This window comes from Oryctolagus cuniculus, chromosome 1 (assembly GCF_964237555.1).
Source record: "Oryctolagus cuniculus chromosome 1, mOryCun1.1, whole genome shotgun sequence".
NCBI classification, from domain to species: domain Eukaryota; kingdom Metazoa; phylum Chordata; class Mammalia; order Lagomorpha; family Leporidae; genus Oryctolagus; species Oryctolagus cuniculus.
In genome coordinates, this window is record NC_091432.1 from 202,049,536 (window position 1) to 202,068,778 (window position 19,243).

At 53.8% G+C, this 19,243-nt stretch overlaps 1 protein-coding gene across 1 annotated transcript in view; it reads right to left on the minus strand.

Annotated features, from left to right (window-relative positions):
• The window catches only part of GABBR2 (gamma-aminobutyric acid type B receptor subunit 2), a 371,032-nt gene that overhangs the window by 43,056 nt on the left and 308,733 nt on the right, over positions 1-19,243 (minus strand). Inside the window, exon 13 of the mRNA XM_051843712.2 lies at positions 13,252-13,374. Within this exon, the coding sequence (XP_051699672.2) occupies positions 13,252-13,374 (123 nt within the window). The remainder of the gene's footprint in view (positions 1-13,251; positions 13,375-19,243) is intronic.

A 19,243-nucleotide genomic window follows, 5' to 3' on the forward strand; every position in this document is an offset into this window, starting at 1 on the left:
CTGGGGCCTCATGCCAAAGACACCTGATAACATTTACAAAAATATTCCAAAAATCTAAAAAAAAAAAAAATCCCAAATCTGGAACATTTCTGGTCTCCAACATCTCAGATAAGGGAAACTCAACCTGTCCTCACATTCCCCGGGTGTGGGTTATGTGCCAGGGACTTTCACAGGTGCTGAGCACACAGCAGTTAGTAAGACACCGCTCTTCCTTGCTATGCGTTCTCACAGAGCTCCATCCCAGTGGATGGCGCCACCTGGGTGGGACATACGGGGACCACGGTGGTCATTACGGCTGGGCAGTACCAGGTCCTCTCCCTGCTCCGCGCACCTAGAAGGATGGCTCTTCCTGCCCCGCTTAACCCAGGTGAGGACACAGCACACATTCTGGCCAACAAAATACAAGCGGAAGTGATGTGAACACCTCGGGGTGGAGGTGCCGAAGGCCAGTGCCCGCCTGGCCCTGCACGCTTCCTGTTGCCACAAGAACCATCCCAGAAGGTGCCGCATCGGCCACGTCCCAGAGTGAGGACACCGTGGGGGAAGCTATGGCGAGCCTTGCTGGACAAGGGCTGCGGGGAGGGTGGCCTCTACAGCTTTCGTCCCCCGGGGCTGTTAGTTACTGCAGTGAAACCCATTGCTGGCTGGCGCCACGGCTCACTAGGCTAATCCTCTGCCTTGCGGCGCCGGCACACCAGGTTCTAGTCCCGGTTGGGGCGCCGGATTCTGTCCTGGTTGCTCCTCTTCCAGGCCAGCTCTCTGCTGTGGCCAGGGAGTGCAGTGGAGGATGGCCCAGGTGCTTGGGCCCTGCACCCCATGGGAGACCAGGAGAAGCACCTGGCTCCTGCCATCGGATCAGCCCGGTGCGCCGGCCACAGCGCCGCGGCGGCCATTGGAGGGTGAACCAACGGCAAAGGAAGACCTTTCTCTCTGTCTCTCTCTCTCACTGTCCACTCTGCCTGTCAAAAAAAAAAAAAAAATAAATAAAAAAAATAAAAAAAAGAAAAAAAAGAAAAAAAAAGAAACCCACTGCTGCTCCACGAGTACACATTTCCTCTCTCTTGTCTGGGCGGTGCTTTAGAAAAGGAAGCCCAGTGTCTCAGCACAGAAACTCACAACCACGAGGGCTGAGTGGTTAAGAGTGTGCCGGTGAGATCCTCTTCCGTGCGTGGGCTTCTCTTGCACCCCTGGCCACCGACCTGCAGCAGCAAACCGGGAACAGGCTCTCCGGGTTGGGGTGGGGTCTGGTCTTGCCCCATAGAACTTCACTAAGGGGATGAATGCAGAGCCCGGCGCCCAGGGGGCACATCACTAATGCTGGAGGAGCACCCCAAGACACCCCAGCCACAAGGAGCCAAGCTTATTGGAATCCCCCTAAAAGAAGGTTTTCCTGGGATCCACAGCCTGTGTGTCTGCCAATGTGGACATGTCAGCTGGGGGAAGATTAATCAAAATTTAATGCCTTGATTTGCTCAAGAACTGGAATGGCTTGGAGCCAGTGCTGTGGCCCAGGGGGTTAAGCCACTGCCTGCAATGCTCAATCCCACAGAGAACACCAGTTTGGAGTCCCAGCTGCTTTACTTCTGGTCCAGGTCCTTGCTTGTGCTCCTAGGAAAGCAGAGGATGGCCCAAGAACTTGGGTCCCTGCCCCCCATGTGGGAGACCTGGATGGAGTTCCCGGCTCCTGCTTCAGCCTGGCCCTGCCCTGGCTGACGTGGCCATTTGGAGAGGGAACCAGCAGACGGAAGCTCGCTCTCTCTCCTTCTGTCTCTTCCTTTCCCTGTTACTCTGCCTTTCAAATAAATAAATCTTTTTTTTTTTTCTTTTAAGAACTGGAGTGGTTTTAACAAGACAGACACAGGGGTCAGAAGGTGTTAGTCGCTGCACCTAGAGTGCACCTGGCCAGGTGGAGCCGGAGAAGAGCCAGCTTCAGGGCTGTGCCCAGCTGTGGCTGTGTGTCCTCTGCTATGTGGTCTGGGGGGGCCTTGAGCCTGCCCTGGGGGCCCCGTGAAGGTGCAGGAAAGCCAAGGAGGAAGATGACATCAACGGTACCCCGGACACCTTTCCACGAGAGGTGTTCCAGGGGGCGGCCGTGGCTGGCAGGGCCCTGCTGCCCTCACGCTGGGCCCAAGCACATCTGTGCACACAGCAGAGCCCCGCCGCGGCTGAGCTGGGATGGCGGCCAGAGGGTGACTGCCTGTGGCTAGCCTGAAAAGGTCTCTGTGGCGTCTCATTCCAATTAGCCTCGCCTTGCAGTCGCATCTTAATAACTTCATCTAGAATTTACCCCTTGCCTCTTCTCCCAAGGGGCTCTGGGCTGTGTACAATAACCATGCCAGCAGAGCAGGACAGTTAAAAACAAAGACAACTGATAAGAAGGCAAGATAACTCTCCAGGACTGGAGATAAGATGCTACCTGCAGCTGAGTGTCCAATTGGGCTCCACCTTTCGCACGGCCAAGGTTAAAAAGAAAACAGAGGGGCCGATCTGGTTACAAATGCCTGAAGGAAGGTAGGAAGTAGACTTGAGTTCACAGACAGAGTGCAGAGCCTCTCCCTGCACTGAGATCCACCAGGGTCTTACCGCAGGGGTGCCCGGTGGCCGTCGGGGAACAAGGGTCCTTTAGAAGGTGCTTATTCTCCCATGGATGGGCTCAGTGAGGAGTGGGCCCCGGGGAAACGGGGAGGTGTGCTGTTGCACTAGGCTGCAGCTCGGCAAAGACACGCCTTTGAGAAGCCGGCTTAATGGGCCGGGACAGATGGGCCAGATCTGGACATATGGAGGCACGGGAGAGAGGTCCAGGTGGAGGGAACCATTTATTCAGTAAATATTTATGGAGCACTTACTGGGAGCCAGGCTCCGGCGGTGGGCGCCGGGGCCAGACAGATGGCCTTGGGCTCTGAGGAGGTCACAGACAGACAATGATCGGTGTTGTGGGCAGGACGAGGGCCAAGCAGGGCGAGGTGGGAGCACAGGACAGAGGCGGCCGCGGCAGCCTGTGGGGTCCGAGTCTTCTAAGCTGCCCTTCGTTTTCCATAGGAAGATGGCATGCCGGGTAGGACAGGGGTGTTCTGGGAAAAGGGATCGGGGGCACAGAGGCAGAGATGCTCTGGAGGGGCGCCAAGGGCGCCAAGGGGAGCTGAGCTCGAGGACTGAGGAAGGGATCATGAGAAAAGAGACTGGCCCGATCAGCCCAGGCCCCCGGACTGTGCTAGAGAGACAGTTTTCAGCTGCTGGCCCTCAGGGAGGGGACCGCCACGGCTGGAATTTCAGATGGTGTCGCCCTCCAGTGGGGTGGGGAGTGGGGTGGGGGACTCAGCCAGACATCCCAGGTGGCCCTAGGCTAATGGACTGACTGAAGGCCCTCACTGCGTCTCATTCACTGCCCTGTCTGGGCCATCACCTACATCTGGCTGGGGCCACAGCCTGGCCATCTGGGATGCCAGGAATGACTGGTGACAAGGACTTGTCCTACTCTGCAGGACTGGCGGCTTTGGCAGCGGTGAGCTGTCACCTGCAGTGTGACCCTTAGCATCTGAAAGCGTGAGCCCCCAGGTGGCCTGTGGGATGCCCGCAGAGCTGCCTGAGCCCTGAGCCCCAAGCCCCAGGTCCCCTCCGCCCTGGCCTGTCCGCCACCTCCTTACTTCGTCACCAGTAGTGTGGGGCGGGGCTTGCACAGGCTCTGTGCCAACATCAGCAATGTCCTGGAGGTGAATGCTTTGTGACTGGAGCCCTCCCACCCCTACACCCCCAGAGCAACTGCAGGGGGAGGCAGACGAGTTAAAATTATTGAAAACTCTGTGTGTTGGCCTCTTCCAATATCTGTTGCCATAGAAACATAACCGGCATAAGCCACCCATTTCAAGGCCAAGTGTAGTTCCCTGCTTCCAAATTCCTCACTTGCTTCCTCGGAGGGAGCATGGTGAGGCTATGGGGTGTGGAGGGGAGTTTGAAATGGCCCTTGGTCCCAGCTGCCCTGAACACGATCCCCGCCCCCAGGGCCAGAGGGCAGCGAATTCTCCTTGCAGGTCGCTCAGCCGCTTGGGGGACCAACTGCCCCATTTTGGGAAGCGAATGCCACACACCAGGCTCCCAGGCGACTAGATGGCACGTGCTTCCCTCTCTTGATGCCACCTGCCTGGGAGCGGACCGGGGAAGATTCCAGGATGCGGGCAGCCTCGGGAAGCTGCCCCAGAGACTCCCTGCAGCTCCCCGCGTGCTCAGCGCTGTGACCTTGTGTGCTGTCTGCCCTGCTTCTCTGTATTGGAACCATTTCCCAATGCTCAGGCAGTGGTGCAGACGGAGGCCTGGCATAGGGCGCAGGCGTGGGGAGCACTAAACCCTTCCCCCTTGGATTGGAGGCTGTCCTCACATTGTGGGCATGTACCGAGTTGGTTTTTGAGGGGAAATTATCTCAGACGAATTTACTGAAAAGGGGAAAAAAAAAAAAGGTCAGACAGGGGTGTGACGTGTGCCATCAGCCCGTGGTCCTGACCTTCCTGCATCTGAGAGCTGCACCTGACACTGCTCATCACAACTTCGTCCCTGTAACACCTTCGTTGGTTTCCAGGACGCCAAGCCCATCTGATTCTCTTCCCGCTGCTCTTGGGGCTCCCCCTGCTAGGACCCTGTGGCTTCTCCCTGCCTCCCTGGCCTGCAAACACTGTTCCTTTCTCTTCCCCATCTCCCCATCCTCCCTCAGTGCCCTTGCCTGTGTGCTGAGCCCGTGGAAGCACCTGCCGCCAGTCTCCTCCCCTCTCTGAACGCCAGGCCCATGTGTCAAGCACCCACTCACCATCACTGCTAGTACAGTGGGTGATGGAAAAAAAGAGTTATTTTCCTTTAAGAATACAAATCATATTTAAAAATCTTTCAACAGCGTTGGCAGGTTTATCCACACCTGCTCTAGCTGAACGAAAGAGACAGCCTATCTTCCCATCAGACTGTGGACACACAGGGGGGCTTGAGAAATGCTGACGAGGCTCTGAGCTCACGGCCTGTCCATCCTCACCGTGGCCTTGGGCACTGTTCTGGAGACCTGGCCTTCCTTCGTCAGTCTCCGTCTGTGTGGATGGCTCGCTCTCAGCCTCTCCCTGTGGACAGCCCTCTCGCCCATTTCTCTACTTGTGGATGGCTTTCTCTCTCCTATCCCCCACCCCCATGGATGGCTTGCTCGCTCTCTCCTAGCTCGCCTCCCGCACCTTGCTGTTCATCACTTCAGCTCCTCCCCTGTGCCTATCACGGCTCTGTGGCTCCTAGGCTCCATCAGCGAGGATGGAGTTGTGGGAAGGAGCACTGTGACCCAGAGAGAGTGCAACAATACCATCCTCGCTGTGCTAACCCTCCTCCTGTACCCCGCTACTTACTGGACAGACTTCTCTCTTGTGTTCCAGAACCTTGTATCCAATCTTCTGAGCCCCATTACTCAGAAGGCCTTTGGGCAACTGAAACTCACAGCCAGACGTGAATACCCCACATTTCTTCCCCAAGTCTCTCCTCTTTCTGCACCCACTGACGAGGCCACCATGCCCCATCCAGGCACAAATCTGGGCGTTGCACCTGCTGCTTCCTGTCCCTAACCCTTCGAGTCAGCCAAGTGCTAAGTCTTGTCATGTCTGCTTCCTTAATAGCTCCCTGTCCTCACTGCCACTGCCCTGGTTTAGGGCATCATTAGCTCTTTCCTGAATTGCTGCAAAAAACATTACCATCTCCAGCCACCAGCCTCGCCTCTCCATCTGTTCTCCTCCTCACACAGGGCGGACACGAGCATGGCACTCCCCTGATTAAAGAGCTTTCACTGGGTGGTTCAGACTCCTCTTCTCAGCACACAAGGTCCATTACGATCTGAGCTCTACTGTGTCATCATTTGTCCTTCCTGTCACCTTCCCAAATGCAACCCAAGTGTTGGCCATCAGAAATATGGCCACATATTTTAGATAGACTTTTTAAGAAAGAAAAAAGATGTACTAACATTTTGAGTGGTGAGAAATTCTAGACGCTTTCCCCCAAGTTCAAGAACAAGGAAATGACATCCTCGTCACTGCTCTTATTCCACATTGTACTGGAGATCCTAGCTAGTGCGAGAAGTCAAGACGAGGAGATTAAAGGTATATAGATTGGGACAGAAGAAATTAAATAGTCTCTGTTTGCAGATGGCATTAGCATCTATGTTAGAAAGTCCGAAAGCATCAACACAAAGCCTCCAGAAACCAAGAAGCAATTATGGCATGGTTGCAGGACACTAGGTTAATGTCAGAAAGTCAACTGCTTTCTTACATACCAGAAATGAACAATTAGAATTTGAAATTAAAAATACAATACCATTTACAGTAGTACCCAAACAAAATGAAATAGGTATAAATCTAACAAATTACATACATCTATGTATATATGATGAGATCTATAAAACTCTGATAAAAAAGATCTAGATAAATGAAGAGACATTCCACATACACAGAAGGAAGACTCAATATTGTTAGAATTTTGGAATTTGTTAATTTACTTGTACATGTATTCAACGCAACCTCAACCAAAATCCAAGCAAGTTACTTTGTGGATATCAACAAATTGTTTATGTAGAGAAAAAAAAAGACCCAGAAAATTCAACACAATATTGAACAAAGTTGGAGGACCTATAGTCTCTGACTTTCAGGCTTACTATGAAGCTATAATCATCAAAGCAGTGTGGCGCTGGGGAAATAACACACAGCTATGTCAGTGTACAGACTAGGGGGGCCAGACGCAGACCCACACAGTCTGCTCAGCCATGACACACACGCAACAGCAACATGATGGCACGAGGGCGGTGCTTCCAACAATGGTTCTGGGAGAACTGGACAGCCACACGCACAAAAGTGAACTCAACACAGACCTTGCAACTGCACAGAAACTATCTCGAGGAGGATCAGAGATCCGCATGGAAAACAGAACTATTCAGCTTCTAGAAGGTATCAGGAGAAAATCTGGATGATTTTGGGTTTGGTAATGATTTGTTTTCTATACAACACCTACAGCTTAATCTGTGAAAGAATTGATAAGTGGGACAATATTAAGATTTAAAAACTTCGGCAACAGAAAAGACAATGTTAAGAGGGCAATCAGATAAGGCACAGAGAGAAAATATTTGCATAACACATATCTGATAAAGAACATGTGTCCAGGGCCGGTGCTGTGGCTCACTTGGCTAATCCTCTGCCTGCAGTGCCGGAATCCCATATGGGCACCAGGTTCTAGTCCCGGCTGCTCCTCTTCCAGTCCAGCTCTCTGCAGTGGCCTGGGAAGGCAATGGAGGATGGCCCAAGTGCTTGGGTACCTGCACCCGTGTGGGAGACCAGGAAGAAGTACCTGGCTCTTGGCTTTGGATCGGCATAGCTCCGGCAGTGGCGGCCATTTGGGGGGTGAACCAACAGAAGGAAGACCTTTCTCTCTGTCTCTCTCTCTCACTGTCTAACTCTGTCAAATAAATTTAAAAAAAGAAAGAAAGAAAGAAAAAGAACATGTGTCCACGTTGTACAGAGAACTCTTAAAACTCAACTAGGGGCCGGCGCTGTGATATAGCGGGTAAAGCCCATATGGGCGCGGGTTCTAGTCTCAACTGCTCCTCTTCCCATTCAGCTTCTGCTATGGCCTGGGAAAGGAGCAGAACTTAGCCCAGTGCTTGGGCCCTGTACCCACATGGGAGACCCGGGAGAAGCTCCTGGCTCCTGGCTTTGTATCGGCGCAGCACCGGCCATTGTGGCCATTTGGGGAGTGAACCAATGGATGGAAGACCTCTCCTTCTGTCTCTTCCTGTCACTGTCTGTAACTCTACTGTTTGTATTTCAAATAAATAAAAGTAAAATCTTAAAAAAATGCTAAAAAAAGTCAACAACTAGAAGACAACCAAATTAAAAAATGGGCAAAAGTTCTGAACAGATACCTCACCAAAATATATATACAGAGGGAAATATATATATACATGAAAGGACTCAACATCATTTGGCATTGGAAAATTGCAAATTAAAACAACAATGTGAGACCACTATATGCCTATTAGAGTGGCCAAAATCCAAAACCCTGACAACACCAAACATCAGCAAGGCTATGGAGCAACAGAGACTTCCGTTCATCACATTGGGAATGCAAATCAAGCAGCCTCTTTGCAAGCCAGTTCCCGACCAAGCCGGCCACACTCTTATCAGGGAATCCCGTATTTGCACATCTAGGTATTACCCGAATGAACTGAACACTTATGTTCACCCAAGAACCTCGAGGGAAACTAGCATGGCAGCTGTATCCATAGCTGTCCAAACTTGGAAGCAGCCAAGGAACCTATGGGTGGATAAACAAACCATAATATGCCTCTACGATGGAATTTTAGCCAGAGATAAAAAGAAATGAGCTGGGGCCAGCGCTGTGGCATAGTAGGTTAAGCCTCCACTTGTAGTAGCTGGCATCCCATATGAGTGCCGGTTTGAGTCCCGGCTGCTCCACTTCCAGTCCAGCTGCCTGCTAATGTGCCTGGGAAAGCTGTGGAGGATGGCCCCTGCACCCACATGGGAGACCCAGAAGAAGCGTCCCAGGCCCATATGGGATGCTGGCATCACAGGTGGTGGCTTTATCTGCTATGCCACGGCTCCAGCCCTCAAATCCACTTTTTTCCCACAAGTTTTTTGAAGTCCCCTTGTACAGGGGGACTCTCAGTACTTTGGTTAAATTGTTTTGTAAACCTAAAACCACTCTAAGAAATAATTCCACTAATCAAGCATAAAGCTTTTTTTAGAATGAGGCCCTTTGTATTTCCTGAAGAGTAGATGTCAGGGGCTTGCACAGCTGGGGAACGGCATTGCCAGAACCTTCTGGGCCCTCTGTGGGCCTTTCCCAGTGGGATCCTCCTACCCCACCCACAAGAGACCGTCATGATCATGAATCCCGTGCCCACAGCTGCTTTTACTTGCTATGGCTGCACGATCACCATTGTCTATCTGTAAGCGGTATTTTATTTAGCTTCTCCAATGTTTGGATCGAAGGTCCTTGGAAAACCACCTTGGGAATTCACCCACACTTCAAGCGTCTGCTCATCCTTATGGTGTCCTGACTCAAGCCCACGTGTCCTGCTGGGGCTCGCTGACTCCTGCAGCTCCTTCCCTGGAACATGCCATCGCGTCCCTGTCCCTTCTGCTGCTCAGGGACACTCGCCATGCTCCCAGGGTCTGGCCACTAGGAACACCTGTGCCAGGGTCTCCCTGGGCACACGCGGGAGCCATTCCTAGGGATGCGCCAGGGAATGGCTGGGCTATGGGGCATGTGTGTCTTTGACTTTGCTCACACTCAGCTGCTTTCCACGTGCCGGTGTCCCAGCCTTTGCCCCCCCCACCACCAGGGGTGGGGGACTCAACCAAGCAGCCTGCTCTCCAGATGCACCGGGCCCCGCCCGAGCGTCCTTCCCACCTCCACGGCTGTCTACTGGGAAGGCTTCCCCGACCCTTTGAGGCCAAGGTAGCACCCCCTCCTTGGGGCCCCCAGCACCGTTACTCCCCGAGCAGCAGGGACTTGGTTCCCCTGCTCCCCTTCTACCCGGGGGGCCCTTCAAGGCAGGGCAGCATCTGGTTCACTGCTGTTCCTCTGGAGCCCAGCACAGGGCCTGATGCATAGCCAGCTTGCACTGTGCATTTCTTATACTTTGTTGCATAAATGAGTGTGACACTGGAGTCAGCGTGGGGGCACAGGGGGAGGCTGGGGGTGCTTAGCTAGAGCTGGAAGCTGGGCAGTGGCACAGAGGCCGTGGGGTCAGGCCCTAGGGCCACAGCCAAATGGCCAGCCTGCTCTGAGGGCCCCTGAAGGGGGCAGAGAGGTGAGACTAGAACTCGGGACCTTCCTTGCCTTCCTGTCAGAGGTATAGGCAGGACAGCAGGGTGGTGGAAATCCAAGCGCCTGAGTTGCAATGCAGGTTCCAGCACTCACTGGCTTTGTGTCTGTGTCTGTGGGTGAAACACGGAGCCCCTCTGTCTCCCCATCTATGAAAGAGGGAGGGGGTGAGAGTTCCTACCATACTATAAAATGGCTATAAAATGGAATTACAGGGCCCAGCACTGTGGCATCGTGGGCTAAGCCCCTGCCTGTGGTGCCAGCATCCCATATGGGCGCTGGTTCTAATCCCGGCTGCTCCTCTTCCAATCCAGCTCTGTGCTATGGCCGGGGAAAGGAGCAGAACTTGGCCCAAGTGCTTGGGCCCCTGCACCCACTTGGGAGACCCAGAAGAAGCTTCTGGCTCCTGGCTTCAGATTGGCCCAGCTCCGGCTATTTGGGGCGTGAACCAGTGGATGGAAGACCTTTCTGTCTCTCCCTCTCTCTGTAACTCTCCCTCTCAAATAAATACATCTTTAACAAAAAGATGGAATTACATAGGTTTTTCCTTGTGAGACATTTATGACAGTCCCTGCACATGACAAGGGCTGCGTCTGTCTTCATTACGTAAAAACGAGTGAGGTTGTGCAGCTGGACGGCCTCCCGGGGACTCCTGTGAGCCGTCGCTCGGGGAGGGTCCCTGCCAGGGGCCCTTGCTGTCACGGCCCAGCCCTCGGTCCTGCTGCTGCACACAGAAGTCAGGTGCTCTCTGCTCCCCACAGCCTGGCAGCCCCTGAGGGCGAGGGCGGTGGCTGCCATGTGCCGAGACAGAGGCAGGGGGTGTGGGACTGTGCTGAGCAATGGCAGGGGAGGTGGAGCTCAGATGGGGCCCTGTTCTAGAGAAGTCGGCCGTCCAGCTGGGGTGGGTACAGGGCCGTGCTGGGCGGAGGGGACCAATGCGCTGCTGACAGCGATGGGGGTGGGCAGGATGCTGGGGAGGGAGAGGTCTCCCCATGAGGTACCTCTGGGGTGAAGCTCAAGTCCTCCACTTGGCAAAGAAGTTTCTGGAAGTGGATGGAGAACAGGCAAACGCAGAGCAAGGGTGGCCAAGAGCAGTGAAGGGCACCAGGGCACAGAGGTCTTTGGTCACCTCTCCCCCGAATCTAGACTTTCCCTGGCTGTGGGTCCTTACAGGAGCCTGGGTGGGCTCAGGCCTGGGCACGGGGTTCAGCTGCCAGTGCAGTGCCTGGGAGAAACCCACAGACAGCTTGGCACTGTCGGGTAGAAAAATGACAGTAACATCAACAGGGCCGCGGGTCGACAAATCACAGGGTTCTGCTACCATGGCAACAGAGCAAGAGGGCAACCCTGAAATCGGAGGGGAGAAAGAGAAGCTGGCCAAAGGTCCAGGAGAAATCAGAAATCACCGAGGCGGTGGATCCGAGCTGGCTTCGGAGGCGCTGGGGGGCTCTGGGCGGGACTCACCCCCTCTGCAGCCCCAGCTTCCTCATGCATGGCCCCCCCAGGGACGCTGTGTGGAGAACCACGGCCCCGGGAGCTCTGGAATGTGCTGGGCTTCCATGGACAGAGCTTTCGACAGCAGACACCCGTGAGAAGAAGCATCAGGTCTAGGGCAGCACCACTCAGGCTGCACAGGGTTTATCTTGAGTGGTCTGGGGCAGTAGCGGGTGGGTTCCCTTTTCCAGTCTCCTGACTCAGGCTGGCTCCAGACCTACAGACCTCTCCCCACCGCTGCCGGAGCCTGGGCGCCCCCCGATATATTCTGTGCCTACTAACAGCTCCAGTGGAGGCGGCAGGCAGTCTGCATCCCTGGCCTGCTCGTGGGCACAGCACTTGTCCACCTGTCCTAGCTCTAGGCCTTCCCCCAAGCTCTGCCTGACTCCCCCGCTCCCCTGCCTGGTATCCTGGGCCCTACCCATGATTCTATCGTGAGTCCACATCTGCAGGGAGGGTAGACATCCCTCGTTCTACCTGGGAAAGCCGGCAAAACCATACAGAGCTGAGCAGGTGCTGGAAGGTATGGTGGGGTGGTGGGCAAGAGGGTGGTTAGTGGTGTGGCATCAACCTGCTAGGTAACTTGGGTGAGTTACACAACATCTCTAGGTCTCTGCTTCCACAAGTTAATATGGGGTTAGCGGGGTGAGGCTTAAATGGCTTCACACACACCAGGTATCACCCTGACATCACCATTCGTTACATCACCGTTGCTACTGTTAACCTCACCCCAGGCTGCCTCCGGCTCAGGGCCCAGCTAGCCAAGGACAGTTCTTCCTGGCACTGACGTCCCATCTGGATTTGTACATCTTGGTGGTGGGTGTGGTGGAGCTGCCTCAGGATGGAGTGTGGTGGCAGGTGCTCTGTTGTCACTGTGCACTGTGGCTGGGGACCAGATGCCACTTCCTCTCTGGACAGAGCTGGTTTGCCCGAGGGAACTTGGTTCCTGTCTGCTTGGCCATGGCACAGCCTGTGTTGGGTCCATCCCCTTTGCCAGCTCTAGCTGTGCCCGTCTGGAGCCCTGTGTCCTCCCAGGATGGATGTGCAAAGCGGGAGAAGGAGGGGCGTGGCCCTACATCTGTTTCCTCAATGACAGTCTGCTCACTGTGCCGATTGCCTAACTTCCGACATGGACGAGGGGACCTTCTGTCTGCCTTGAGGTCAATGCGACTGGGCGTCTCATTTGCTGGACAACTTGGGAGGGACATAAACTGCTGTCCCCAGTGTGCACAATGACCACTTCCTGTTTAAGAATCCCCACGCAGAGACCTTCCTAACCGCATCGTGGGAGAAACGGAGACCATCACTTGCTCAGGAGGATCGGCTGCATGTGTAGACGTGATACCCAAACAGTGAGCCCTGGACAGCACAGCCCTCTCCCACGTTTCAGCTGCTCTAAGAAAAAGTCAACTGGGTGACAGCACCCAAGGGACCCTGCCTGGCTTAAGCTGGAAAATCCCAGGAAGACCACTGAGGGTTCTGGGCAAAGCTCAGTACAACAGAATTTCGATTTACTCTTAACAGTAGTTGGATGGGAGGTTCCTTATTTGAACAACAATGATCTACCACTCTTCAATTTGCAAACTTCAGAGTAACTGGAAGACGCTCCTAGAATGCTACTTCCCTAGGAAGTAGTAGACCTCGGAGAAGGGCGAGAGAAACAGGGGACTTAGACCTGGCTCTTCCATGGTGTAGGAGAGCGTGGTCTTCTAAACAGTCCCACGCTTCCCCGATCTCTGCACATGTCGGTCAGAGTATTAAACTGTTTCACCATATCTTATGGGCGGCTCTCCCAAAACGACACATCTCAAGTGGAAGGCAAGGGAACGAAGGGGCGGGGAGGTGTCTGGGAACCGCGGCCTGCAGGTGCCGCAGGTCCCCTTCCACCACGCCCCTGCCCCAGCGGCTTACCTCCATGCTGTACCGCTCCACCGTCCTCCGCAGGGGGTCCACAGCCTGCCAGCAGATCAGGATGCACAGGTCGATCAGCAGCATGCCCCCCACGATCACCAGCAGCTTCTGGTCCTTGATGATCTGCAGAGAGACCAGGGACAGAGCTGAGCAGGCGGGGGCGGGGCTCCCCGGCAGGACCCACAGGATGAACCCCACCAACTGCTGTGCTTGGCATTCAAGGCCTTCCCTGAGCCTGGCCAATCACTCCCCAAAGAGACACATGTACTTGGTTAACATTTGGCCACTCGTGGTCCCTGGTTGAGCTGATTTTCACATTTCAGAACTTTGCAGGTGTTGGTTTTTTTGTCTGAAATATGCTCTTATTTATTTTTTAAGTTAAAGATTTATTTATTTGAAAGGCAGAGTGACGGGGGGTGGGGGAGAGCTCTTCCAACTGCTGGTTCACTCCCCAAATGGCCTCAACAGCTAGGACTAGGGCAGGCTCAAGCCAGGAGCCAGGGACTCCATCTGGGTCTGCCACAAGCACGGCAGGAACTCCGGTACTTGATGCTCTTATTTCTGATAGGTAAACTTGCGATGATCATTAAAGACCCAGATCAATGGTCACCTCTTCCATGAAGTCTCCTTGACCTTGAACTCTCACAACAGAACCAATTACTCCCATTCATTGCACTTTGTCCACACAAGTAATTATCAGGTGCAACTGTAGCAGTGACAACAATGGGAGCTAACACTTTGCAGGCTTACTCTGTGCCTGCTCTTGCTGGTTGTTTCACATGGATCATCTCATATAAAGGCAGGCACTGTGATTATTCCCTTGTTTTACATTTAGTTGAGAGGCAGAGAGGGAAAGAGGGAGGGAGGAAGGGAAGGAGAGAGAGAGAGAAGAGAAAAGAGAGGGATGGGAGGCAGGGAGGGAGAGAGCAAGCGAGTGAGTGAGCACACACTCCCATCTGCTGGCCTACTCCCTTAATGTCAGCAACAGCCAGGGCCAGGGCTAAAGCCAGAAGCTAGGAATTCAATCCAGGTCTCCCACGTGGTTGGCAGGAACCCAGTTAATTACTTGAGCCATCATCTGCTGTCTCCCAGGCTCTGCACTGGCTGGAAGCTGGGGTCAGGAGCCAGAGGCAGGAATCCAGGCACTCTAACGTGGGACACGGCACAATGCCTGCTCCCTATTCTTCCCATTTTACAGGCGACGAAACTGAGGCTTGTGGGGGCTGTAAGTAACTCGCTCAGTGCCATAAAGCTAGTACGAAGTGGAGCAGATCTGGACCAAGCTCCTGCTTTGTTTCGACATTTACAGCACTGATCAGAGGCGTGTTAAGCTGCGTACGTGTTTGTCCTCCGAAGTAAGCTGGGGAGCCATGGCCAGAAGGGAGGCCTGTTTTATCTGCCTGCGTTCTCTTAGCACCTAACAGCCCCTGGCATGCAGTCAGTACTCAAAAGTCCGGGGGACAGGATCAAAGAGAAGGGATATAAAAAGAAGGAACGCAGCTCTCGCCGCTCTGCAGCCTGGGGTGTTGGTATGATGCTGTTAGCTGCCTGCCCCTCTTTACCGCTGTGGACCCAGATTGGCCTGGGGACAAATGCGGTGAGCACCAAAGCTCACTTGCATCTTGTTTGCCGCACGGTCGGGTACCTATGACCTCCCCCCAACCCCCAACTAACAAGAGCTAACGTGATGAGGCGGCTCTGGAAGACTCCCAGAAAAACAAACAAGACCGAAGCAGGGGCTTAAGAAATATCACCAGGTCTGGCGTTTAACGATTCAAGTCGTTTTTTAAAGGAGAAATGGAAACTCCAAGGGCGCCTCTCTGTGGCCAAGAGTGAAAAAGCAGGAGAAGAACAGCGTTCCAGAGTTGCTGCCCAGGACGCCTCATCCACCAAAACCACTCCCCCTGGGGGCGGGCACTGGCAAAGGCCCTACCTGGAGATTTTCTGGGAGGACCCAGGGAGTGGCTGCCTCCTGGAAGCCTGGCTCGCCCCTCCCCCTCGCACTCTGGGGAGAAACACAAAAGGAACAACACAGGGGAGTTGGACTCAAAGGGTGGTGGGAGGGGCTTCTCTACCTGGCGCCCCAAGCATTTGCCCGTGCTGTCCTTCCCCGCCTTTCTGCTGGCCGCTGCTAAGCTCTTCCATGCGTGGGGCACGGCTGCCCATGAAAGATGGGCACCAGAATTTCCCTCTTGTAAGTGGGCTAAAGCAAGGGCCTTCCAATCTTCAGGCTCAAGTTGGCACAGGAAGTGGGATTTGGAAGGATGTGGACTTACGAGGGCCTGGGTTAGAGTCCACAGCTGCCTAAGTGGCTTAGGCAAATTATTTCCTTTCTCTCATGGTGCACTTCTCATTTGTAAAATGGCCAGGCTTAGGGTGGGGGCAGCATGGAGGCACACATATCATTCTCTTAGTGTAAAGGAGAGAATTACAAAACTTCATTCTAATCCCAGTTTTTGCCAAATGTGGTATTTGGCCAGTTGTTTAACTTTGCTAGGCTTCCATTTCCTTCTTTATAAATGGGTTCAGAGATCTCTGCATTGCAAGGCTGGTATAAAAACGACATGAGATGATGTGTGGAGAGCACCTCGTACGGCGTCTGACAGAGAGCAGATGCTCAATGAATGGAGCCTGTGTGCTCCCGTTTTGACAGTGAGTCTGTGTTTATGTGCAGGATAGTGACATCTAGGGGCAAAGTGTGGCATTGCACTCCAGCTCTACTAGACTCTGGCCCAATCATCACACCTAGATGGGTTCATGGTGGGAACGTCTAGAGAGCAAGAGGAGGCCATGGGTGGGGCTGGCGCTGTGGCTCACTTGGTTAATCCCCCGTCTGTGGTGCCGGCATCCCATATGGGCACCAGTTTCTAGTCCTGGTTGCCCCTCTTCCAGGCCAGCTCTCTGCTGTGGCCCGGGAAGGCAGTGGAGGATGGCCCAAGTGCTTGGGCCCTGCACCCGCATGGGAGACCAGGAGGAAGCACCTGGCTCCTGGCTTCGGATCAGCACAGCACTGGCCGTAGCAGCCATTTGGGGGGGTGGGGGGCGAACCAATGAACCAAAGGAAGGAAGTCCTTTCTCTCTGTCTCTCTCCCTCTGTCTATAACACTACCTTTCCAAAAAACAAAAACAAAAACAAAAACAAAAAAACAAGAGGAGGCCACATGTGATTGGCACAATTCCCAAAGCCTGGTGCTTGCCCAGTGCTGTGACTCAGTGGGTTCAGACTAAGCAGCTATGAATCGTATCCCACTTGGTTGATGCAGAACTATTTCTTGAGTGCCTCCTCTAGGGATACAGCAGTGGACAAGACATACACCTCCTGCCTTCAGGGAGCAGGCGTCTCGTTGGGGGAGGGGAACAGTGCATAATTAAGCAGGCACATTCATGCACAAACACCATACAACGTCAGGGGACAGGATTTAAAATCATGTTAAATAACAAAAACAGAGAGCAGGAAAGAAAAACCCAGCGCGGCTGTGCCCATACATTCGGAGCTCCATACAACACCTGCCTGAGGCCAGGCCATCTCTAGGCTCACCTCAGCTCCTCTGGCTTCCTTCCGTCCTTAAAATCTGCTTAGAGCAGCACTCACTAATGCTGCCACACAGGGTTGCTTTCTGAGGCCGGGAGGCTGCGGGAGCTCAGAGAGCTTGGAGCGCAGTGCCGATGAAGCCCCTGGTTCTGGCATCAGAGCTGAGTTGGAAAGCTGCTCACTAGGGGCTGGCACTGCCGTGTATCGGGTTAAGCTGCCACCTGCTATGCCAGCATCCCATACAGGCACCGAACTGAAGTCTCGGCTGCTCCACTTCCAATCCAGTGCCTGCTAATGTGCCCAGGGAAAGCAGAAGATGAGATGGCCCAAGTGTTTGGGTTTCCATGTGGGAGATCTGGATGAAGCTCCCAGCTCCTGGCTTGGGTCTGGTCTAATCCTAGCCATTGGGGCCATTTGGGGGGAATGAATGGAAGATCTCTTTCTTTCTAACTCTCCTTTCAAATAAATAATCTTTTTTTTTTTTTTGACAGGCAGAGTGGACAGTGAGAGAGAGAGACAGAGAGAAAGGGTCTTCCTTTGCCGTTGGTTCACCCTCCAATGGCCACCATGGCTGGTGCACCGCGCTGATCCGAAGCCAGGAGCCAGGTGCTTTTCCAAGGACTTGGGCCATCCTCCACTGCACTCCCGGGCCATAGCAGAGAGCTGGACTGGAAGAGGGGCAACCGGGACAGAATCCGGTGCCCCGACTGGGACTAGAACCCTGTGTGCCAGCGCCGCAGGTGGAGGATTAGCCTATTGAGCCGCGACACTGGCCATGAATCTTTTAAAAAAGAATGTTGCTAACTAGTTGGATGCTCTTGGCTAACTCCCCTGGTCCCTCTGAGCCAGGTTTCATGTTGACAAAAGCAGGGCAATGATCATATGAGCCACAGTAGAGTGCCTGAGCCTGCTTCCCATCACTGTCCACAGACGCCAGCTGTTATTACTGAACGTCCCAGCCCACTGATGTTTGGAGCAGGGATCAGCAAACTCCAGCTCTGCCCCATCGCTTGTTTGTGTGAATGAGTCTCAGGGGTGTGCAGCCGTTCATTAGCATGTGATCCACAGCTGCTTCTGCCCTCGACAAGCAGGGTTCAGACGTTGCAACAGAGGCAGCAGAGCCCACAGAACCTCACCAATTTACTGTCCGCCCCTTCACAGAATAAAACTTGGCTGACCTCTGGTTTAGAGAAAAGGGCATTCCTTTGTTCCTTCCAAACTTTTGGAGACTTTTCAGCCTTCTACCAGGGCTGACTCACGGCTCCAGGAAATACCATTCAGGGAAGGTGGCATGGGGATGGTGCCCCAGGGGTGCACCACTCAGCAGCCCTGTGCACCTGTCTACACCCAGGTCACTGACACCCCAGGCAGCTGCTAACAGCCCTCCGTTGGCATCTCCTGCAGCTGGGCCCACCTGGAAGCCCGAGGGAGGCCTCACGTCACTGTCTGCAGCAGGACCAAGGCCTGCTGGTCCTCACAGAGCTCCCGCCCCCTGGCGTGCCAGCTCTCGTCCCCAAGTCCCTGCTCACATCGCAACGTTTCACTTTGCTCCTAGGAGGGGCAGAATAGAGATGATCACAAGCTTCTCCATTCAGGGTTTTACAATTGGCCTTTAGAAAAAGGACGGCACTATGCTATGTAGCTATCGGGTCTGGGAGCACAAAGCCACCGTGTGTCAAAGCTTCCTTTAATAGGTTCCTTTTCCCTTAATGTCTTCAAAAATGAGACCACACAGGGTCAAGTTTGTGTCTGTGTTTGGGGAGGAGAGGCCATTGTGGGTGGATGAGAAGGTGGGAGCCAAGGAGAGAAGGAAGAGACAAAAAGACTATATATATATATATATATACACACACACACACATATACACACACACATTCACACACGTATGTATATATGTATATATATGATTGCATTTGCAAGTGTATGGAAATCTAGCATATATGTCAGATATTAAGTTAAGGGCTCACTAAAATAAAGTCTAAATTTCTTTAGAAGAGACTCAGGCACAGAAGGGACATATATTCAGCTGACCTAAGGTTCATAGAGGAGCCAAATTTACAGAGACAGACTGGACAGTGGTGGCGGCCAGGGCTGGGGCCGGGGGACCAGGGTGTTAGCATCTAATGAGTGAGCAGCTCCAGCCAGGGGAGATGAGAAGGCTCTGGGGACAACGGTGGTGAAGGTGGCACAACAGGAACGCACGTTGGGAGTGGCCAGCACCTCTGAGTGCGGCTCTGTCATGAAACCAGCGAAGGCCAAGGAACAACACACCATTCCAGGGTGAGAAACGCCTGGGGCTGCCCCAGGCTTCCCAGGTATTCCACGAGCAGGTGTACAGTGCTGTGGAGGCGGGAAGGTGGAGAGAGGAGGGTGTACCTCACGTGGGCCAGCTCTGCCAGGGGACTGGGCCATGGGCCCCAGTAGTTAAGGCGCCGGCATTCCACATGGGAGTGCCTGGGT